The sequence below is a fragment of the Haliotis rufescens genome, unplaced genomic scaffold (genome assembly GCF_023055435.1).
Source record: "Haliotis rufescens isolate VD_foot unplaced genomic scaffold, xgHalRufe1.0.p SCAF_75, whole genome shotgun sequence".
Lineage (NCBI taxonomy): Eukaryota > Metazoa > Mollusca > Gastropoda > Lepetellida > Haliotidae > Haliotis > Haliotis rufescens.
The window spans coordinates 1,223,413-1,249,638 of record NW_025964367.1 but is presented as its reverse complement, the minus strand read 5'-3'; the positions used below and the strand labels follow the sequence as shown (position 1 = coordinate 1,249,638).

Below are 26,226 nucleotides of genomic sequence, written 5' to 3'. Positions count from 1 at the left end.
GATGTCTTTGAGTACCATTCAGGACGTCATTCCTATGATGTTTTTGAGTACCATTCAGTACGTCATTCCTATGATGTCTTTGAGTGCCATTCAGGACGTCATTCCTATTATGTCTTTGAGTACCATTCAGGACGTCATTCCTATGATGTCTTTGAGTACCATTCAGGACGTCATTCCTATGATGTCTTTGAGTGCCATTCACAATGAATGCAAAAATGACCTATGGATTTCGACTTCTTGTTTTACTAGTCAAACCGTCATACTCAAAGAGTATAAATCTGACGAAGTCAAACTTTGTTCATACTGAAAGATAATGTAAGGATATATGGCTGGACAGTTAGCGGGCGCTGACACAGTTCTATTCGAAACATTGCACGCTTACTTCTGTCAGGGCTAATCAAATACATCTTGTGGTATGTTTACGAATGTTCTATATCCTCAGATGCTTATCAAACCTTTTGTCCCCATCGTACTGAGTGGGTGGATGAGTCACTTTCAGCAATATAACGCGAAGGACGCCGGACATAGGCTTCATAATTTTCCCATGTTAGAATCAAACCCTGGCCTTCCACGCAACGAGCGAACGCTCTAACTACTGGACCACCCCATCGTCCCACATCGTACTGATTAGGTTAAATAGGTTCTGGCTATCTAGCCCTCTGCTGATATTCAAATGTGGTATATAAGTACCTGTTACGTGATAAGATAGTACAAAGATATATGGGAGAATGGGAGTGTTATTTGTGTTAGGCCACCTATCGCGTAGGTCGGAATTTACCTTTCAACAAATGGGTCATTAATTCAGTGACAATCCAACGTACGAGTCATCTGACAACACACGAGATGCTAAGAACTGCATGTTTCATTTATTTCTAAAAACTGAATAAAACAAGTACATTGTACAGCATATGCGTTACACGAGCCAGAACGGTGCATTATGCACGCATCTGCACAGAGAGGACGACAGGTTCTGTTGTAGATGCATCGACTCCAACAGGTCCGCCATCGCCCCTGTTTCATCCTGTCCAGTACCTTAACTGCTGGCTATTCACTCGGGTATTCACTCGGGTATTCACTCGGCTACTCACTCGGGTACTCGAAAGGGTACTCTGGGAAGGATTTGAAGCTGTAAAGTAAAATGGCCGATCATGAACATAGCTGAGTTTAGACAGTGCTTGAGACATTGAGAATGTGAGTTGAGTTTTGGACAGTGGAAATACTTGATATGTTTATGCGAATAAATGCTGTCACAAAAATGCACCAAGGAAAGGAGTCATAAACCTGACGTCACGGCGTTATCAAAACAAATACTAATCAAATATCCTTTAGGTGGAGAGGTAGATACAGCGTCAGAGAGAGTGAGTGAGTTAATATGTAACGTCGCGTCGACATTATCTCAGCCATATAGCGACGAACAGATGTTTGTTTGACGACGGTCTGTAAATAATCGAGTTTGGACCAGCCAATCCAGTGATTGACATCATGAGCATCGATCCGCGCAGTTGGGATACAATTACCTACATCAACCAAGTCAGCGAGTCTGACCACCCGATCCCGTTAGTTGCCTCTTACGACAAGCACAATCGCCTTTTACGACAAGCATGGGTTGCTGAAGGCCTATTTTACCCCGAATCTTCACGGGTCGACGAACGTCAGAGAGATGGAGAATGAGGAAGCTATAATTGGGATAAAATAAATATTCAAAAACGTTTCGTGCTTTCGGTGTGTTTCTGTGCTACGGATCCGTGAACATTGTGATTGAGAAATCATGCACTCTAACAAGTCCTTTCCTGAAATAAAGCCTCAATATGTTTATACCTGATGCAGATCACAAGACATATTTGATGATTGCAGCTTCTTTAGGAAAACGTCAACGGAAGGATGTTTCGGTTATTAATTTCAATAATTACTTTTTGGGCAGGTTGCAAAAAAAGCGTCTGGATCCTCTAAATACACATCCTTCACAGATGAAATAAACACTCACTTATCCAGCCAGACCAGCCGCATGTCTTTGTTCAGGGTGGCGATGGACTTCATCTCATCTGCAGACAGCTCGAAGTCAAACAACTAGGAAGGAGAAAGTGAGTGAGTGATAATGGTTTTACGCCGCTTTCAGCAATATTCCAGCAATATCACGACAGGGGACAGCAGAAATGGCTTCACACATTGTACCTATTTCCGGAATCGAACCCGGGTGTTTGGCGTGACGGACGAACGCTTTAACCACTAGGCTACCCGACCGTCCCAAACTAAGAAGGAGAGAGTGTCACGTCAAACATGAAATGTGATCACATATAACATCTTCATTACGACAATAACGTCGTAGTGTGAGAGGTGTGATATTCAACGGGTGACATTAGCATCATCTATAATAAGAACACAGTGTTATCACTATCCCCCGCCACGGGGTACATTAGAATTTTGTTTGTTCATATAGTTGTCCTATAAAGCCTTAAACAGAGATAGGCACTTGAGCCGCTTTATGTTATTAGAAGAAATGATTAAAGGTGAAATTAATACTCAGAAAAGGTCCCCTGTCTGGAAAAATAACAAAGGCTTGATAAGTATCTCTTAGATAAGCTAACTGCAGTAGTTTCATAGAAAACGTGACCCCCCACTGCACACATTATAACATGGATCAAGGGCCATAACTCTGAAAAAAACAAATTACGGGACCAATTTTCGAACTCGCTTTCGCCATGTATCCCTGAGATAAGCATGCACACTTTCATTCATGCAACTTCATTGGGTTCTGGAAAAAAAACACCTTGCACACGCTGTGCACCAGGTTGAAAAGCACGGAGTAAATTTTTTGTGTGTGTGTGTGTGTGTGTGTGTGTGTGTGTGTGTGTGTGTGTGTGTGTGTGTGTGTGTGTGTGTGTGTGTGTGTGCGCGCGCGCGCGTGCGTACGTGCGCGCGAGCGTGTGCGTGTGTACCCGCGCGAGTGTGTGTGTGTTCGGTGTGTGTGTGCGTGTGTCGTGTGTGTGTGCGCGAATGTGTGTGTGTGTGTGAGAGAGAGAGAGAGAGAGAGAGAGAGAGAGAGAGAGAGAGAGAGAGCAGCATAAAGAGCTGAGAATGATTCTAGAGTGAACACTGATCCAGTGGGTTATAATGACGTTTTGAGCATGCCACTGTGTGGTTTGGAAATATGCGCAATATAACTTGCCTATTACTAGTAGTATCAAACATAGAATTGGAGAAATCAAACATAGTGGTGATTGAACGCACTGCTGGAACTGACCTCTGACCTGGTACTAGATCTATATGGTCTTACCTTGATGTTCTCCTGGATTCTGTGAGCTGTGACGCTTTTAGGAACGGTGGCATATCCCCTCTGGTACGCCCATCTCAGAGCAACCTGCGTGTTAACATAGCTTGGGTTGTCAATTGAAACTACGTTATATAGTCGTAAAGAGAGTTAGTCATTTACAAATTTTAATCCACGGAAATAACAAATAACGTGAAGTTGTCATACAAAGATGTAATTTACTTAAAACGTATCATTTACCCTGAAATTAAACACCATCTACACTTCAAAACCATAGAATAAAAATCTCATCTTAAGCGCTAATAAACTTCAAGGCCAAACGGATAAGAGATCGCTGATCTTAGGGAAGGTTGTAAAGGGAGACAACCCTCATCATGTTCCAGGTGTAGCAAAGGGCATTGAACTACAGGGATCAAAGGTACCATAGCATTGAAGCGATCACAACTACCCCACTTTAACACAGAACTGAGACTGACGTAGCGCTACGATTGCTTTGTGGATCTGGTCCAGGTAAATATCTCCCTTAATTGATTGATGTGAATACGCCAGGTTCCCTTGCTATGAATGAAAGGTTTCATAAATAAAATATGTACGCCCAGATACACATTCCTAAACAATGGAAGGTCCTACTTAACGTTTGTCAGTAATCTCAAGCATTCAAGTTTCCGGGGTAGAATAGGTCTTCAGCAACCAATGCTTGCCGTGAAGATCCGGAGTAGAACAGGTCTTCAACAACCCATGCTTGCCGTAAAGGCGACTATGCTTGTCGTAAGAGGCGACTAACGGGGTCGGGTGGTCAGGCTCGCTGACTTGGTTGATACATGTCATTGTATCCTAATTGGTGGATCGATGCTCATGAAATCAATCACTTGATTGTCTGGTCCAGACTCGATTATTTACAGACCAGTCATATAGCTGGAATATTGCATTAAACAACAAACAAACAAATCATAATTTGAGTATATTGTGCGCATGTTAATGTATGATGATAAGCCTTAGATGGAGACTGCTAGACAGGAGGTGCTACCAACTTTCACATACACATCTGCCCACCCTCTTACATTACCTGGGCGGTCGGGTAGCCTAGTGGTTAAAGCGTTCGCTCGTCACGCCGAAGACCCGGGTTCGATTCCCGACATGGGGACAATGTGTGAAGCCCATTTCTGGTGTCCCCCGCCGTGATATTGCTGGAATATTGCTAAAAGCGGCGTAAAACCATACTCACTCACTCACTCTTACATTACCTGTATGAATGCGGTCAGGGTTACTGGTTCTCTAGAACTGACACTAAGTCATTTGCCTGATTCTGTGCTGGTCACAGCACGCACTCATTCTTAACCACACAGAAACCAGACTTCTCTTTGTTATGTATATAGTGATAGAGGCATATTGAACAAATCAATCTTCAGATGAAATCATGAATATTGCAGTGACTGCTTGACCATTGAAATATGCATTGTTTGTTATATATCACATTTGTACCCTGTGAATGTATTTCATAACGCTCACGAACAATCAATGATTGCAGTCATACAGCTGGAATATTGCTGAGTGTTGCGTTAAACAACAAACAAACATTGCCACCAATGTACTTCCTCCAGCTGACTGACCTCCTACCTGTGCTGGTGTCTTGTCGTAATTCAGGGCAATGTCCTTGAGAACGCTCTCCTCCATGAGACTGGGGGTCGGCTTCCCGGCACTGTTGGCGAGTTAACAGACTTTGTATAACATCATGCTTCAAAATGTCAAAACAAAAAGTGTGTTAACATCCAGGGTACGAGAGGTAAAAAAATTCACATTTATTCAATGTACCATATTCGACGTAATAAGCGCTCCGCTCTAACGAGAGACCACGGCGATATTTGCTAATATATTGGCTAGTGAACAATCCCAATTAGCACCCCTACCGATTGATCAATGTACACAAGACTTATTTATTTGTGTATAATACGTGTGTTATATGCATCCTTAATTGTGGGAAATTAGATTCTGGAAAAATATATCTGTCGAAAATAAACATTTCAGGCTGTCAGCATAAACCACGAAATTTACGATCTTTTAACCCTGTTGTTTTTCACCATAATAATATTCTAATAAGAGCCCCCTAATTCTAATTTTGAGAGCACCCTAGGCGCTTATTCAGTCGATTACGGTATTACACAATAACATATTACGAAACTTGAGTCGTGAGGATGTGCTAAAACAACAAGATTGTAAATGCCACTCCACTCTTGGTTTTTATGTTTTTAAGTTAAGAGATTTGATTCTGAAAATATTTTTACAGTCGACGTTCTCTGTTTCTTGCCAAATAACATGTTTGTCTCATTTCGTGACCTGCACAGTTGACATTATCACTCGTCGCTGCGCCATTCATGAAAATAGACATGTTGCGGGTGTGTCGATGAGATAGACATGTGATTTGACAAGAAAAAATCCTCTATTTGTCACACTCGACTTATCGATCAATGTAAGCTAAAGAAAAGCTTTAAAAATCGTCAACGCCAGGGAATAATCTGTCTCGAATATATCCCCAAAACAAATTCTATAATTATTGCAAGTGTTTTAAGTTGGTTGGTTTGTTGTTTAACGCCGCACTCAGCAATATTACAGCTATATAAGGGCGTTCTGTAAATAATCGAGCCTGGACCAGACAATCCAGTGATTAATATCATGAGCATCGATCCACGCATTTGGGATCGATGACATGCATCAACCAAGTCAGTGAGCCTGACCACCCGATCCCGTTAGTCGCCTTTTACGACAAGCATAGTCACCTTTTACGGCAAGCATGGGTTGCTGAGGACCTATTCTTCCCCGGAATCTTCACGGGTCCTATGTTATAAGAGCTTGATAGGACACTGAATATGTTTTCCCGGTTGTTTCGATGAGTTCCGCCACTTGTGGATGCAATAGGTGGAGCTACTTATATATCTTGGCAAGGGGGCGGTCAGGTAGCCTAGTGGTTAAAGCGTTCGCTCGTCACGCCGAAGACGCGGGTTCGATTCCCGACATGTGTACAAAGTGTGAAGCTCATTTCCGGTGTCCCCCACCGCAGTAGTGCTGGCATATTGTTAAAAGAGGCGTAAAATCAAACTCACTCACACTATCTATCAATATGTCGCTGTTAATCATTAAAGTTTCATATATAGTTTTCTTCTGCATTGACGCATATTCCACGTTCATATAGTTTTATTTGTTAAATGTATCAAAAATGTATTTCATTGCTGGTAAATACATCTCCCAGGAGAGTGCGACCATGAAGCAATGACCCCCGCGCACTAACTGTAAGGAACTCGTTGTAATAAGACTTTATTGAACTGTGAAGTCTATTTCGGGAAAACTGAAGACCTATAACAATATTTACTGACTATTCATTTCCTCCTTTAGCGAGGGGGGTGTACGCCGTAACGGTGATGTCGTTTTCCAGACAGAAGTTGACGAGGTCGCTGTTGTCCATGTAGGGGCTGATTTCAATCTGTAAAAGACAGGGTTGTATTGGTGACATTGAACATGACTTATGTAATAACTTTATGACGAAAGGAAAGTAATAAGACGTGTTCGTGAATTTGATGAACATTAAAATTGTTTATGTTTATATATAATTTTATTTAAACAATCAAACTCTGGAACAAATAGTTAACGGTACATTAAACACTGTGGAGGAAATAAGCAACAGCAGGCCCTTGGGGCTTCAGTAGAGATGTGAAGGCTCAATACAACACCACTGACCCCAGGCCTCCATACAACAACACTGACCCCAAGCCTCCATACAACAACACTGACCCCAAGCCTCCATACAACAACACTGACCCCAAGCCTCCATACAACACTGACCCCAAGCCTCAATACAACAACACTGACCCAAGCCTCCATACAACACTGACCCCAAGCCTTCATACAACACTGACCCCAAGCCTCCATACAACAACACTGACCCCAAGCCTCCATACAACAACACTGACCCCAAGCCTCCATACAACAACACTGACCCCAAGCATCCATACAACAACACTGACCCCAAGCCTCCATACAACAACACTGACCCCAAGCCTCCATACAACACTGACCCCAAGCCTCCATACAACACTGACCCCAAACCTTCATACAACACTGATCCCAAGCCTCCATACAACACTGACCACAAGCCTCCATACAACACTCACCCCAAGCCTCCATACAACAACACTGACCACAAGCCTCCATACAACACTCACCCCAAGCCTCCATACAACAACACTGACCCCAAGCATCAATACAACAACACTGACCCCAAGCATCCATACAACAACACTGACCCCAAGCCTCCATACAACACTGACCCCAAGCCTCCATACAACACTGACCCCAAACCTTCATACAACACTGATCCCAAGCCTCCATACAACACTGACCACAAGCCTCCATACAACAACACTGACCCCAAGCCTCCATACAACAACACTGACCCCAGGCCTCCATACAACAACACTGACCCCAAGCCTCCATACAACAACACTGACCACAAGCCTCCATACAACAACACTGACCCCAAACCTCCGTACAACAACACTGACCCCAAGCCTCCATACAACACTGACCCCAAGCCTCCATACAACAACACTGACCCCAAGCCTCCATACAACAACACTGACCCCAAGCCTCCATACAACAACACTGACACCAAGCCTCCATACAACAACACTGACCCCAAGCATCAATACAACAACACTGACCCCAAGCCTCCATACAACACTGACCCCAAGCCTCCATACAACAACACTGACACCAAGCCTCCATACAACAACACTGACACCAAGCCTCCATACAACAACACTGACCCCAAACCTCCATACAACACTGACCCCAAGCCTCCATACAACACTGACCCCCGGCCTCCATACAACAACACTGACCACAAGCCTCCATACAACAACACTGACCCCAAGCCTCCATACAACAACACTGACCACAAACGTTCATACAACAACACTGACCCCAAGCCCCCATACACAAGCCTTCATACAACACTGACCCCAAGCCTTCATACAACACTGACCACAAGCCTCCATACAACAACACTGACCCCAAGCCTCCATACAACAACACTGACCCCAAGCCTCCATACAACAACACTGACCCCAAGCCTCCATACAACAACACTGACCCCAGGCCTCCATACAACACTGACCAAAGCCTTCATACAACACTGACCACAAGCCTCCATACAACACTGACCCCAGGCCTCCATACAACACTGACCCCAAGCCTCCATACAACACTGACCCCAGGCCTCCATACAACACTGACCCCAAGCCTCCATACAACACTGACCCCAAGCCTCCATACAACACTGACCACAAGCCTCCATACAACAACACTGACCCCAAGCCTCCATACAACAACACTGACCCCAGGCCTCCATACAACACTGACCCCAAGCCTTCATACAACACTGACCACAAGCCTCCATACAACAACACTGACCACAAGCCTCCATACAACAACACTGACCCCAAGCCTCCATACAACAACACTGACCCCAAGCCTCCATACAACAACACTGACCCCAAGCCTCCATACAACAACACTGACCCCAAACCTCCATACAACAACACTGACCCCAAGCCTCCATACAACACTGACCCCAAGCCTCCATACAACAACACTGACCCCAAGCCTCCATACAACACTGACCCAGGCCTCCATACAACACTGACCCCAAGCCTCCATACAACACTGACCCCAAGCCTCCATACAACAACACTGACCCCAAGCCTCCATACAACAACACTGACCCCAAGCCTCCATACAACAACACTGACCCCAAGCCTCCATACAACAACACTGACCACAAGCCTCCATACAACAACACTGACCACAAGCCTCCATACAACACTGACCCCAAGCCTCCATACAACACTGACCCAAAGCCTCCATACAACAACACTGACCACAAGCCCCCATACAACAACACTGACCCCAAACCTCCGTACAACAACACTGACCCCAAGCCTTCATACAACAACACTGACCCCAAGCCTCCATACAACAACACTGACCCCAAGCCTCCATACAACAACACTGACCCCAAACCTCCATACAACAACACTGACCCCAAGCCTCCATACAACACTGACACCAAGCCTCCATACAACACTGACCCCAAGCCTCCATACAACACTGACCACAGGCCTCCATACAACAACACTGACCCCAAGCATCAATACAACAACATTGACCCCAAACTTTCATACAACACTGACCCCAAGCCTCCATACAACACTGACACCAAGCCTCCATACAACACTGACCCCAAGCCTCCATACAACAACACTGACCCCAAACCTTCATACAACACTGACACCAAGCCTCCATACAACACTGACACCAAGCCTCCATACAACAACACTGACCACAAGCCTCCATACAACAACACTGACCCCAAGCCTCCATACAACAACTCTGACCCAAGCCTTCATACAACAACACTGACCCCAAACCTTCATACAACCCTGACCCCAAACCTTCATACAACAACACTGACCCCAAACCTTCATACAACCCTGACCCCAAACCTCCATACAACAACACTGACCCCAAGCCTCCATACAACAACACTGACCCCAAGCCCCCATACAACAACACTGACCCCAGGCCTCCATACAACACTGACACCAAGCCTCCATACAACAACACTGACCCCAAGGATCAATACAACAACACTGACCCCAAGCATCAATACAACAACACTGACCCCAGGCCTCCATACAACACTGACCCCAGGCCTCCATACAACAACACTGACCCCAAGCATCAATACAACACTGACCCCAAGCCTCCATACAACACTGACCCCAAGCATCAATACAACAACACTGACCCCAAGCATCAATACAACAACACTGACCACAAGCATCAATACAACAACACTGACCCCAAGGATCAATACAACAACACTGACCCCAAGCATCAATACAACAACACTGACCCCAAGCATCAATACAACAACACTGACCCCAAGCATCAATACAACACTGACCCCAAGGATCAATACAACAACACTGACCCCAAGCCTCCATACAACAACACTGACCCCAAGGCCTTCATACAACACTGACCCCAGGCCTCCATACAACAACACTGACCCCAAGCATCAATACAACAACACTGACCCAAAGCATCAATACAACAACACTGACCCCAAACTTTCATACAACAACACTGACCCCAAGCCTCCATACAACAACACTGACCCCAAGCCTCCATACAACAACACTGACCCCAAGCCTCCATACAACAACACTGACCCCAAGCCTCCATACAACAACACTGACCCCAAGCCTCCATACAACAACACTGACCCCAGGACTCAATACAACAACACTGACCCCAAGCCTCCGTACAACAACACTGACCCCAAGCCTCCGTACAACAACACTGACCCAAAGCATCAATACAACAACACTGACCCCAAGACTCAATACAACAACACTGACCCCAAGCCTCCGTACAACAACACTGACCCAAAGCATCAATACAACAACACTGACCCCAAGACTCAATACAACAACACTGACCCCAAGCCTCCATACAACAACACTGACCCCAAGCCTCCATACAACAACACTGACCCCAGGACTCAATACAACAACACTGACCCCAAGCCTCCGTACAACAACACTGACCCCAAGCCTCCGTACAACAACACTGACCCAAAGCATCAATACAACAACACTGACCCCAAGACTCAATACAACAACACTGACCCCAAGCCTCCGTACAACAACACTGACCCAAAGCATCAATACAACAACACTGACCCCAAGACTCAATACAACAACACTGACCCCAAGCCTCCATACAACAACACTGACCCAAAGCATCAATACAACACTGACCCCAAGCATCAATACAACAACACTGACCCCAAGCATCAATACAACAACACTGACCCCAAGCATCAATACAACAACACTGACCCCAAGCATCAATACAACAACACTGACCCCAAGCCTCCATACAACAACACTGACCCAAGCATCAATACAACACTGACCCCAAGCATCAATACAACAAAACTGACCCCAAGCATCAATACAACACTGACCCCAAGCATCAATACAACAACACTGACCCCAAGCATCAATGCAACAACACTGACCCAAGCATCAATACAACACTGACCCCAAGCATCAATACAACAAAACTGACCCCAAGCATCAATACAACAACACTGACCCCAAGCATCAATACAACACTGACCCAAAGCATCAATACAACAACACTGACCCCAAGCATCAATACAACACTGACCCCAAGCATCAATACAACACTGACCCCAAGCATCAATACAACAACACTGACCCAAGCATCAATACAACAACACTGACCCCAAGCATCAATACAACAACACTGACCCAAGCATCAATACAACAACACTGACCCCAAGCATCAATACAACAACACTGACCCAAGCATCAATACAACAACACTGACCCCAAGCATCAATACAACAACACTGACCCCAAGCATCAATGCAACAACACTGACCCAAGCATCAATACAACAACACTGACCCCAAGCATCAATACAACAACACTGACCCAAGCATCAATACAACAACACTGACCCCAAGCATCAATACAACAACACTGACCCCAAGCATCAATGCAACAACACTGACCCAAGCATCAATACAACACTGACCCCAAGGATCAATACAACAACACTGACCCCAAGCATCAATACAACAACACTGACCCCAAGCGTCAATACAACACTGACCCCAAGCATCAATACAACAACACTGACCCCAAGCATCAATGCAACAACACTGACCCAAGCATCAATACAACACTGACCCCAAGCATCAATACAACAAAACTGACCCCAAGCATCAATACAACAACACTGACCCCAAGCATCAATACAACATTGACCCAAAGCATCAATACAACAACACTGACCCCAAGCATCAATACAACACTGACCCCAAGCATCAATACAACACTGACCCCAAGCATCAATACAACAACACTGACCCAAGCATCAATACAACAACACTGACCCCAAGCATCAATACAACAACACTGACCCCAAGCATCAATACAACAACACTGACCCCAAGCGTCAATACAACACTGACCCCAAGTCTTCATTAACACTGACCCCCCGGCCTCCATACAACACTGACCCCCGTCCTCCATACAACTCTGACTCTACACCACGCACCTGCAGGTTGGCCGGCTTATACTTGAGATTGTCTGCAGACAGTAGACGCTTGAGCTGTGCCATGTTGAAGTTGGAGATGCCTATCGCCTTCACGAGACCCTTGTCGACAAGACGTTCCATGGCCTGATTCAAATAGTAATATGTACATTTGTATAAGGCTAATTCCACTAAAAGATTGCTCATAGCGTGTGTGGGTGTGTGTATGTATGTGTGTGTGCGTGCGTGAGTGCGTGATTCCAGCACACGGCTGAGCGCACCAATGAACAACCAATACTTTCTAATGTAATAAAAGTCAATGGTACTCATGAATAGAATACCTCGTGATGAGGCAATAGGCTATCCTACCTAAAGTGATAGGATATATGGTGGAGTGTAAAATAAACACATTTAATTATTGTTCCGTTGTTAAATATTTGAATCTCCAGTGTTTGTATGCTACCGCGATGGAAGACAGGACTCACTCGCCAAGTGTCAATGTAGTCTACGTCAGCAGGTTTGAAGTCTGTATTCATGATCCACGCTGTGCGGTCTGCTGGCTCCTACCATAGTGTTGACGAAACAGAATAGTAGGAATCATAAGAGGTCCAACTGGTATACACTACCACGTTTAAATCGTGGAACTAAGCAACAAAAGTAGGACATGTAAGTTTAATTGTGATTCAGCATACCCTTTCTATAGAATATAACATAACTGCTTCAAGATGGGACCGCCTCCGTGGTCTAGTGGGTAGAGCCTCTGCTCGGAGGGCGGAAGGTCCGGGGTTCGATCCCCCTTTAAAGATGGTACTTGTTGCTACCCTGCGCACGGCATTAAGGGCTTAAACAAGGAGTGGTCGGCTCGGAGTCGTATACTGTGTCTGAGGAGGTTATCCATGTTAAACTGCGGCATGGTATCTCAGTGGGCTGGCATTATAAATTCGGCATTAGTCCGTACTAGCACACACACACACACACACACACACACACACACACACACACACACACACACGGGCATGCACGTCGCTATATAAGTGCAATAATTTTGAACGCGACGTTAAACCCCATTTCACCTCACCTCACCTCACCTCACCTCACCTCACCTCACCTCACCTCACCTCACCTGCTTCAAGATGTTATCTAATGAGTCAAACATGACTACAGAAATATAAACAATGAAGAAAAACCTATAATGTTTCCTCTGACGTCCGCATGTGCCGACCAATCACAAACAACGTCTGAATCCAAATACATATACCTGCCACGCCATTGGCCAGTGCATGAGATACAAGTCCACATAGTCCACTTTCAGGTCCTTGAGAGAGTCTCTGAGGCCGACCTCAACACGGTCCGGGGCGTGGAAGATGCTCCATAACTGACAGGAGAACAATACTAATTCATAATAATAATAATAATAATAATAATAATAATGATGATGATGATGATGATGATGATGATGATGATGATGATGATGATGATGGTGATGATGATGATGATGGTGGTTGTGGTGGTGGTGGTGGTGGTGGTGATGATGATGATGATGATGATGATGGTGATGGTGGTGGTGGTGGTGACAACAACAGCAACAATAATAATAATAATAATAAATTGTGAGAGGGGGAGATTGCATTGCATACCAAAATAATTGTTCATAAAAGGGTCTTACATTCGGCCATATACCTAGTTGCCATGAGCCAATGTGTCACGCTTGCAAAACATTAGAAACTGAATTAGAGCAACAAAAAATGCTTCGACTGAAGTATGATAAATACACAGACTCCCCAACACAGCGGCGCACCTGACTTTATTACCCCGGACAACATTCCCGTGAAGATTCCGGATGAGAATAGGTCTTTAGCAACCCATACTTGTCGTAAGAGGAGACTAACGGGATCGGGTGGTCGGGCTCGCTGACTTGGTTGATTCATGCCATCGTATCCCAACAGCGATGATCGATGCTCATGATATCAATCACTTGACTGACTGGTCCAGACTCGATTATATACAGACCGGAATATAGCTTGAATATTGATGTGTCCGGCGTTAAATAAAACAAATAAAAAATGAGATATACTACTCAAAAGAAGTAAAGAACACCCGATTTTTGCCTGTGACTATAGTTAATCTGTTATGGCTGTTGGGGTGGGTATTGTAACAAAACCTTCCATTTGCGGGTGTTCTTTAACATGTTTTGAGTAGTATATATCACACACGAGTATTACCTTCGATGTTATAAAGAGGTCTTCCCTCTTCACTATACCGCTGTTGACGACCTCCGTGATGGCATTCCCTATCTCCTCCTCCGACCGGTAAACCCAGGCGGTGTCAATCAGGCGGTACCCACAGCTGATGGCAGATTTTACCGCCTCGTACACCTCTCCTTGCTGGCAAAGGGAACAACATGTACGTTATATAACCGCCTCTGTGCTCAGTGTGGAAGGAAATGCCAATGGACGTAGGTCACGAGACACGAGCACGGTGCTGACAAACCACATATCATGAACAGGTCGAATTCCTGATTCGAAGCCAACATTTCACAACGGAATGTGACGTCAATACTGTGGCAATACTGTGATATACAATATAAATATAGCTCTTACATTGATCATAGTCATAAAATAACAAAATCACAAGTCTTCTAAATACGTACACGTCATCTGAACTCGGGTATCGTGTAGATAACCTACCTGACCGCCCCCCCCCCCCCCCCCCCCCCCTACCGCGGGGTGGAGACAAAGATAGGTGGCAGATCTACCCCCTACCGTGCTGTCATCTCACCATGGCGGGTGGAGACAAAGATAGGTGGCAGATCTACCCCCTACCGTGCTGTCCTCTCACCATGGCGGGGTGGAGACAAAGGTAGGAGGGAGATCTACCCTCTAGCGTGCTGTCCTCTGATCATGGCGGGGTGGAGACAAAGATAGGTGGCAGATCTACCCCCTACCGTGCTGTCCTCTCACCATGGCGGGTGGAGACAAAGATAGGTGGCAGATCTATCCCCCTAGCGTGCTGTCCTCTCACCATGGCGGGGTGGACCCAAAGGTAAGAGGCAGATCTACCCCCCTACAGTGCTGTCCTCTCACTATGGGGGGTGGAGACAAAGATAGGTGGCAGACCTACCCCCTACCGTGCTGTCCTCTCACCATGGCGGGTGGAGACAAAGATAGGTGGCAGATCTACCCCCTACCGTGCTGTCCTCTCACCATGGCGGGTGGGACTCAAAGATAGGTGGCAGTGCTGTCCCTACCGTGCCTTCCTCTCGCCAGGATTTAAACAATATTTATACTGAACAACAAAAGTTCCTGTGACATTAAATAAGATTTAATGCAGTTAAGTTTTTTTACCAAATCGTAAAAAATTTCGGTTTGCAACAGATAAAAGACTCCTGTAAGAGTTCAAATGGTTTAATTTGCCATACTGACTTCAGAAAATGGGTGATTTCATAAAAAATATGAACACGCCAAAATGCCAATTTACAAATCAATAGCTTGTGTGTCCACCTCTGGTTGCGATGCAAGCAAAACATCTTCGTCTCATGGAATGGACCAGGCGTCGCACAAAGTCCTGTGGGATATCTGTCCATATCTGCTGGAGCATGTTTCGAAGTTCCTGGAGTGTCTGTGGAACACGTGGTTGACGTCGAAGTCGCTGATCCATCTCATCCCACATGTGCTCGATTGGTGAGAGATCAGGGGAGCGAGCCGGCCAGGGGATGACATTCACGTTGTTTTGTTGAAGAGATTCCTGAACAAGTCGGGCAATATTGGCCGGGCGTTGTCATGTTGAAAGGTAATGCATGGGCCATGACGACGCAAAAACGGTAGAACAACAGGGCCGATGATCTCGTCGCAGTAGCGCTGTCCATTGAGATTTCCCTCTACCACTATCAAATGAGTCCTCTGTCTTGCTGTAATCCTACCCCATACCATAACGCTGCCGCCCCCGAACCGATCTTCTTCCATGATACAATGATTGACGTAACGTTCACCTCGACGTCGGTACACTTGAATCCGTCCATTGCTGTGGCTGAGGTGAAAACGAGACTCGTCAGTGAATAGAATAGACGCTGTCTGCACCACTGTAGACGTGCTTGACGGTGGTTTCCTGTCAAAATGGGACGCCTGGCGGGTCTTCTGGTGACCATCCCCGCAGATCTGAGGCGACGACGTACGGTTTGTGAAGATATTCGTCGAAGGCCAGGGATGCTTCTTGCAGTCACTGTTGCTGGCTGGAATCGATTTCGTAGGTGTGTTGTCGATTATTGGTTACTCGTGGCCTGCCACTCCGAGGATGGTCTCTGACTGCATTCGTCTGTTGCCAACGTTGCCATAAACACCAAATGGTGTTTCTGTGGACGTTAAATTGTCTTGCAACATCACGTTGACTCGATCCTGCTTCAAGCATACCAATGGCTCGCAGACGCTCATTTTCGGACAGGCGTGGCATTTCGTAATGTTGAATAATTGCGTAATTTTGTTGTTTTTCTGAGTGGTTGTTGTCAGCACGATGCTAAACAATGCATATACGCACATGTTTTTATACCCATTCTTGAGAAGTGAAATGCATGGGGCTTGCATTAAAGTCAACGTTTGCATGGAATGCATGCTTTTCTGTAGCAGTTGCGTGTTTGTGAATTGATTCCATACATGTACTACAAAATTGAAAACCAAACATTACTTGTTTGAAAAATACAATAAAATGTTGGTGTCACAGGAACTTTTGTTGTTGAGTATATGTCCAAAAAGGAATGGGACTGGTGAACAGGCAAAGCATATTTAAACACCCTCTCTACAAGGGACATTTAACAATTAATAAGAGTAAACTGGTCATAAAATAATAAATTTAAATCAACTGTATACCTAATGTTGCAAATATCATGGTGCGAATATCCAAGTCACACACAAATACACACATACATACATATGTGTGTATTTGTGTGTGACTTGTATATTTCTTTATATAACCAAATCGGTGAATCAATACGTATACACATATATGCTTGTACACATATACCCCTACATACCAGCATATCACTCATACAAACAACTATTTGACAATCTCATTAAAATCAGATCTTAGTTCTCGCTATCGCTAAACAAAGAGCTGAGGACATCCCATTACGGGTCACGTCAGAACGACCTTTCATCCAACCAATCAGAGCGTCGCTTACCAGATCATGAAAGTGACAGTCGGAATGTGTTTTCTGATCATGCAACCACGAAATATATAACAGAGGGTATTCCGAACGACAGTTACGGTTTTATGGTTATATCCATACAATCTAGGCCATCAAAAAGCCATTCCAGAATGTTCTTCTTATCAGTTTTAAGATTTTAATCGAGAATACGTCAAAATACGTTTCGAAACGTAGTCGCCAGTTTGAAACTCGTGTCGTAAAGCTCGAGAAAGCTGCCTTCTGATTGGCTAATGACGATTTCTTGTCAGTCATTTCATTAGTCGGTAAATATTAACGAAAGGTCGTTCTGATGTGACCCCTAATGGGATGTCCTCAGATATTTGTTGAGCGGTAGCGAAAACTAAGATCTGATTTTAATGAGATTGAACTATTTGATTGATGTAATTGTAAAGAAGACACATGTCTAAATTTTAAATCTGATTTTACAATGAACAAATAAACAGGTTATATAATAGCAAGGTTAGTATCAGTAGATGTAGCATTTCCATATAATACTGAATGCAGGGATCCTCATAATGGTATTCACGGGAGCAGGTAGTAGACTCAAGAACATGTCTAGGATATTTGCGTGGATTTAAATCACTGTATCCTAACCTTAGGCGGGAATGGATAATTTTACAAAAACGGGCCCCATAGTCTTAGTTAAAGCCAAATATTTCAGGATTTTCTGTTGTGGTGATACTTTAGTGAAAAAATATATAGTATTTTGTAAAATGTTCTTAATTTATGAGATTGCCGTCTTTTGGATAAGGGTGTAAGGTTCCACATATTGTTATCAGTGCGTCTAATACCCCGTTCGCATGCGCCTCTATGCATATGTGTGTACATGTGCATACGTGTGTAGAAATACCTACGTGAGTATACTTGTCATGTGAACGCGTTTACTCATGTGTGTATATTTACACCAGGAGCAAATTTGCATGTCTGGAGCAGGTGCAAATGTAAATGTAAATTTGCACTGTGTATATGTTGCAATGTGAACGTTTATGTTGACGTAAGAGGATGATCTAATTAATATCTGTTCTGTTGCCAACACCAAAAACAATGCGTCAACAGTTGCCAACTTTTATACGTATATACGTAGTTGAGCGGACGGCTTTTTCTTTTTGGTTTCAAGGAGTCAAAACTTTGTGTACAAATTAAATCAAACACACGTTGGTTCACGCGAAGATTTTCGGTGAAGTAACTCTTCTCATTCAGCTTTGACTGGAAAACAACCTGTTTCGTGTTGAAAGTCGTATACAGACTGACGAATATGTGTGCCTTACACAATTTACATTCTATATTTACACATCTAAGATGCTTTTCATGTGAACGCATATAAATTGTGAACGGTATAAATTTAGCCTTTCTAATACCAACACTTGTTCTTGAGAAGAATTTCCCATATTTGGTCACAAAAGTCGAATATTGGTAAAATAAATAATAAATATATATTCTCTAACGTTTGTTTACTGCACAGGCGGTATTTGGAAGTTCCAAAGCAGTTAATCACTTCGCTAACTTTATTTACTACATTATCTATATGATTTGACCAGTAGCCACCTTGCTGTAAAATTACACCTAGGGGTTTGTGCGATGAGACCTCTGTGGTTGGAGTACCTTTCATTTTAAGAACAGGTTTTTGATTTGGGTTAATTTTTCTAGAAAATATTATGGTTTCAGTTTCGTCTGGCTTAAACGTTACTTGCCATTCATGCATCCATACGGAGATTCTTTCCAGGTCAGCATTTAAATTACTCGCTGCTGTGTTTGGATCATCGACAATAATATTAATTAACGTATCGTCTTAAAAGAGACTTATATGCTGTTCATATCATCAGCCAGGTCATTTATAAAAATCAAAAATGATAATGGGCCAAGGACCGATCCCTGTGGAATACCAGCCACGGCGGATGGCACACAATGGTAGGACACAGGATTAGGATGATAACGTGATACAAAGACACGAAATCATTTTTCATTTAATGGTATGCGGTCTACCAGTGCCGTAGCCAGCCGGGGCTGCAGGGAGTCATGAAAATGAAAAGTTTGGGACAAGTAACATTTGGACAAATATTTGCCCCCCCCCCTGTCAAAAAAAAGTTAGCTGCGGCCTTGTCTACAATACGTGATAACTGTGCCTTTTAACACCATGCAGCGTATGTCTATCATGTGAGCAGGTCTGACAAACGTCCTTGGAGATGTGAGAGTATAAACAGGGCACCAGGTCAAGGTAGCATCTGTGCCACAGTACAAGTGTATATATGTAACATAACATACGGAGGTTGTCTAGTACTGTGAACAAAGGATGAGCCCACAGTACGTTTGTATCCGGAGCAGATTGCACGATTTCATATACTGTACGACCCGTGAAGATCCGGGGTAGAATAGGTCTTCAACAACCCACCTCATATACTGTACGGTTCGTAGTCACGTGTTTGTTGTGTGAGGCCAGTTTCACGTGTAAGTAGGTTTGGTTTTTACGCCGATTTTAGCAATAAACCAGCAATATCACGGAGGGGGGACACCAAAAATGGGCTTCACACATTGTACCCATGTACGGAATCGAACCCGGGCCTTCGGCGAGACGAGCGAACGCTTTAACCACTAGACTACCCCACCGCCCCCATGTTTCACGATACGGGAGTTTCACACCTCTGCAAACTGTAAACTTAACAGTTACTATCAGCATATAAATATACTCCACCTGACCAAAATACGCACTAAGGTCTTAACGTATATGCATTAGTTGCATGGGTATTATTATCCTGTATACTATTAATAGCCCTAGCTCATCTTGATGAACCTCCACTAAAACTTAGTTAGTATTTAGTACTTACTTTGAACATATTGAATGTCCCTAGCCCCAGCACCGGCATGTGGTGCCCGGTGTTGAGGGTGAGTGTCGGCGCTACCCCCGCCATGTCTGTCTGACCACGCTGAGAAAGGGGCGTGACAACTAGCAGAGCATCGATATTTCCAACACCACTCGTCCCTCGCTATATATACATCACGTTATCCTGTAAACTAGGCCGTGTCTCTGTATTTATCAAGCTGGTGTCCCATGAGAGCGCATAACATTTACATCTGCCCTAGTTAGGATAACGTTCGGCCACACAGTCTCTATAGTAGACTAACATTTAGTCTCTGAAATCTTATATTACACAATATCCTTCTTGACTCTAAAAATAATTACAAAAATTCCCTGAGCTAGCTAGACTTGCTTTTGTATGCATTTCTAGATTATTTTTTTTTAATAAAATAAATATATTCCATGGTCATGGTGCAGGACTATCTCTATAGGTGCAACAGTAAGTACTCAAATTGTGGGTTACACATGAAACTCAACCCACATTTTCATCATTTATGTCAGAATACATAATTACCAGTCTGTTGTGCTATTAACCTTCAATAAATTGAATTAGGGACAGGTCATTATTACAGGTGGGATGGGTCAGAGGGAATCAGGGGAGGGTCACTATAAATTATGTAAATTATATTTTTAAAAATAATACACAAATTTGGCAGGGGTCATGAAAAAAATGTACATGGGCATGGGGTGGGTCAACCAAAAAATATGACATTGAGAGGAGGGGAGGGGTAATTATTTACAGTACATGAGTGCATCAAATACCTCTGCCCACCCTCCCCTCCCCCATAATAAATGACCGGTCCCTAAGGCAAATATGTCACATCTTAAACACAGCTGTGTATAGGAGAACAAAACAACAATATATTTATTTGATCTGTTTATTAGTTTCAGAGCAAGTTGACATGATCAACAAATGGTAATCATTATGCAACAGTGTTGGTTCGTATTTGTGACTGGTTAACAATGAAGCAATAGCGAGAAAAAGTCCATGAAATCTGGTAACCCTGACAACAGGTGTCATCATAGATTTGTTCATAAGTGTTATTAAATAACAGAGACAGTGTAAAAATGTGATATATAACAAACAATGCATATTTCAATGGTCAAGCATTCACTGCAATATTCATGATTTAATCTGAAGATTGATTTGTTCAATATGCCTCTGTCACTATACACATAACAAAGAGAAGTCTGGCTTCTGTGTGGTTAAGAATGAGTGCTGCTGTGACCAGCACAGAATCAGGCAAAGGACTTCGTGTCAGTTCTAGAGAACCAGTACTCCTGACCCCATTCATACAGGTAATGTAAGAGGATGGGCAGATTTGTATGTGAAAGTTGGTAGCACCTCCTGTCTAGCAGTCTCCATCTAAGGCTTATCATCATACATTTACATGCGCAAAATATACTCAAATCATGAACATCATATCTTACAATCAGAAGTTGGTGAGATGCTTCATGCTGCATTACATATCCCTGCATGTCAGCTTAAAGAGGGGGGGAAAGCGTGATGCATGTCTGACTTTATGAAACCCCCAATCACAGGTATGGTTTTCAAACCAAGGATCGTTATCCAGGCTGTGTGATTCCATGATCATTGGATCTTTGCATACCTAGGGGAAACAACTCAGCAAAACAAATTGCCTCAAAAACCTCAAAGCGTACCTGTTGGGATTTGGATAATAACCCCTAAGTCTACCTATTAGGATTAGGGTGATCAGAATCTTGATCAAAATCTCCAAGTCTACCTATTAGGATTAGGGTGATCAGAATCTTGGTAAAAACCACCAAGCCTACCTATTAGGATTAGGGTGATCAGAATCTTGATCAAAACCTCCAAGTCTACCTATTAGGATTAGGGTGATCAGAATCTTGGTCAAAACCACCAAGCCTACCTATTAGGATTAGGGTGATCAGAATCTTGGTCAAAACCTCCAAGTCTACCTATTAGGATTAGGGTGATCAGAATCTTGATCAAAACCACCAAGCCTACCTATTAGGATTAGGGTGATCAGAATCTTGATCAAAACCACCAAGCCTACCTATTAGGATTAGGGTGATCAGAATCTTGATCAAAACCACCAAGCCTACCTATTAGGATTAGGGTGATCAGAATCTTGATCAAAACCACCAAGCCTACCTATTAGGATTAGGGTGATCCGAATCTTGATCAAAACCACCAAGCCTACCTATTAGGATTAGGGTGATCAGAATCTTGATCAAAACCACCAAGCCTACCTATTAGGATTAGGGTGATCCGAATCTTGATCAGAACCACCAAGCCTACCTATTAGGATTAGGGTGATCAGAATCTTGATCAAAACCACCAAGCCTACCTATCAGGATTAGGGTGATCAGAATCTTGATCAAAATCTCCAAGTCTGCCTATTAGGATTAGGGTGATCAGAGTCTTGGTCAAAACTTCCAAGTCTTGAGTGTAGGTAACAGCAGCCTGTACAAAATCAAGCCCAGACCAGACAATCCAGTGATCAACCAAGTCACCAAGTCTGACCACCCATTAAGTCACCTCTAGCGACCAGCATAGTTTGCGGGGGACCAATTCTAACCCAGGGACATTGTGTTGTGACCATCAACACCAACAAGAGAAATTGGTTTTGTTTACCATAATTATTTGAATATTAAGATCACATGGGTACGCAGGTGGTATCTGAAACCAGTTTCCTCAGCATCACTGGTGTTATTTCATTCTTATTTCATAGTGAGTGAGTTGGGCTTAATCCTCTTTTAACAGTATTCCAGTTATATCACAGTGTCTCAGCTTAATGTGGGAGAAAAACCTGAAGTGATGCAGGTGTCAGAAACTTAACCACTTTGGTGAAACCCACAAGCACGGGTGTGGTGCTGTCAAACTTAGAAACATAATTGGGGCAAATCTGGATTCGAACCCACGATCATAGGTTCCTGGCGCGTCCAAGGAGGCAACTCTGCCCAGCATATTGTAGTGTCTTGCAGACTGAGACACCCATACCCCCTCTTATTTCATACATATTAATGAATGAATAACACTGATCAGACTCATAAATGAATTCGTCCACAGCAATGAGCAAAATAAAACATATATATATCATGTTCCATCTACATGACAAATAAAATGGAATTCGTCAAATAAACATATGTTGCAAAATTTAGCAGACAGGACTAGCAAATATTTCAGACTGCTTGAAGCATGATAGTATTAAAACCGATAATGAAATGCTTTGGTTATCAGTCATCAACAAACAATATCACACACACACACACAGCCAGCTGCTCTAAATATAATTCATCACTGAGTATACACAGAACTAGGAGAGTGAGTGAGTGAGTTGGGTTTAACACCACTTTTAGCAGTATTCCAGTTATATCACGTTGTGTCAGCTTAATGGCACCTTAGATGACCCATGCCCCCGAGTCCTAGAAGTTAAAAACTTGGATGTTGGGACGAAAATTTCTGTAAATCTCTCTGAGCATGTCAACATTCTAAAATTAAGTTTGGAACATGGTGAAGGGAGTGTAGGGTATGTCTTAAAACTTAAGGAGATGTTTTATCCAACTGTTACACTGCTCCAATGGCTGGTGTTAGAAGCAATGAAAAGCATTCCAGTCTTGGTAACAGTAATCACTTTTATTAATAATCATCAATGAACAATGAAATGTAATTGAGTTGGGTTTTGCCCCCCATTTTGGAATACTCCAACAATATCACAGTGGGGCACCCCCTAAAGCTTTATACATTGTACCAATGTGGGTGATCCAAGTCAGGTCTTAAGCATGAGAAGTGAACGCTTTAACCACTACACTACCCCACCACCCTTGTGTGAAATATACAGCACTGCTTACTGAGTGAGTGAGTTGGGTTAATCACCGCTTTAAACATTATTCCAGTTATATCATGGCTTGTCAGCTTAATGTAGGAGGAAAGCCCGAAGTGATGCAGGTCTCAGACATTTACCACTTCGATGAAACCCACGAGCACAGGTATGGTGCTGACAAACCTAGAAACATAATCAGGGCGGTCAGGGATTCAAACCAACAATCATAGGTTTCTGGCGTGCCCTAGGGACGCCATTCTGCACAGCAAATCGCGGCACCTTAGTTGACTGGGCCACCCGTGCTCCCCACTGCTTATTGAACAAATGCTAATAAAAGTTAGAGACATTAAGTCTCTTGAGAAGGTAGATTTTTTTCAAAAAGTATGATTTACATGTTTCTGGCTGGGTTTAATAAGCACATTTTATGACCTACGAGGGCAAACATATCGGGGTTCATTAAAATCATATGTGCCCTAGGGTCATATCACATCACTAGACAACAGTGTATTGTTTCTGTCATTCAGACAGCATTATTGGCGTTATTGCGACATGAGGTCGGAATGACGCCACACAAGAAACGACGTCATGGCTGAAGATTGTTGATGTCATTCAACAATTTGTTGTTACGCTGCTGTTGTGACTTGCTGTCCTTATCGGAAAAAAAATCAAAATCTGTCTGCATGTAGACATTTTCTTCGGTAATAAATAGAACATCATGTTTGTGTTCATGTCATACTATGTTTATGACACTCGTGCCTAAGTTTAAACACTCGTGTTGTAAACATAGTATGACATGAACACTCATATAATCTTCTATGTGTCCATATAATGAAACTTTGCTAAGAATAGACAACACATAATACGCTCGTAGTTCCTTGGGGGAGTGAAGGAGTGAGTATGGTTTAAAACTGCTTTTGGTATTCCAGTATTATCACATTTGGGAGGAAACCTGAAGTGATGCAGGTCTTGGATATTTACAACTTTGATGAAACTCACGAGCATGGGTACAGTACTGACTAACCTAGAACCATAATTGGGCAAACCGGGATTCAAACCCACGATCATACATTTCTGGGGGGCCTAAGGGACACAACTCTACACAGCAAATATTGATGCCAGCGCCCACCCCAAAGTAGCATATTTTAGATTTCTTTTATGTGTTTACATTACTAAAGATATAATGGAATGATGGTGTAAAACCACATCGGATGTAGGATGAATTGTAAAACACATGGTGAGTGAGTGAGTGAGTTGGGTTTTACGCTGCTTTTAATAGTATTCCAGTTATATCATGGCGTGTCAGCTTAATGTGGGAGGAAAGCCCGAAGTGATGCAGGTCTCAGACGTTTACCACTTCGGTGAAACCCATGAGCACAGGTATGGTGCTGACAAACCTAGAAACATAATCGGGGCGAACCTGGATTCGAACCCACAATCATAGGTTTCTGGCGTGCCCAAGGGACGCAACTCTGCACAGCGAATCGCGGCGCCTTAGATGACTGGGCCACCCGTGCCCCCCGTAAAACACATGGAATTTGTGCTGCAATCTGCATTGTGTGAAGAGATGGCATTCAAGAGCTGGGGGAATCTTGTTTAATCACAGCATTCCACAACAATATCATCAATAAACCTAGGCATTTTTATTTTTCAAGTCCAAGGGTGCTATTGAGTTATTCATATCAAAGAATCTGAACATTTAACACCCCTGGCCAATATTGTTTGTTTTAAATGAAATTCCAAGGCATCATTCACAAACACATGATGTTTATTTCCTCAGTGACATTGACCATAGTACCCACATGTACTGATGTGACACTTCATCACAGCTGGCAACAGAGTGAGTGAGTGAGTGAGTTGAGTTTAATGCCACTATCAACAGTATTCTAGTTATATCACAGTGTGTCAGTTTGAT

The 26,226-nt window shown here is 43.4% G+C and overlaps 1 protein-coding gene across 1 annotated transcript; it reads right to left on the bottom strand.

Annotated features, from left to right (window-relative positions):
- Positions 1-851: 851 nt before the first annotated feature.
- Positions 852-20,656, bottom strand: LOC124150601 (aldo-keto reductase family 1 member B1-like). The gene is made up of 10 exons (XM_046522550.2): positions 20,474-20,656; positions 14,677-14,838; positions 13,713-13,829; positions 12,940-13,017; positions 12,479-12,601; positions 6,637-6,743; positions 4,886-4,967; positions 3,275-3,358; positions 1,985-2,067; positions 852-1,126 (listed from the first exon to the last, which is right to left on the bottom strand). The coding sequence occupies exons 1-10, from the start codon at positions 20,555-20,557 to the stop codon at positions 1,081-1,083; spliced, it is 966 nt and encodes a 321-aa protein (XP_046378506.2). The 5' UTR covers positions 20,558-20,656; the 3' UTR covers positions 852-1,080.
- Between the last annotated feature and the right edge of the window lie 5,570 nt (positions 20,657-26,226).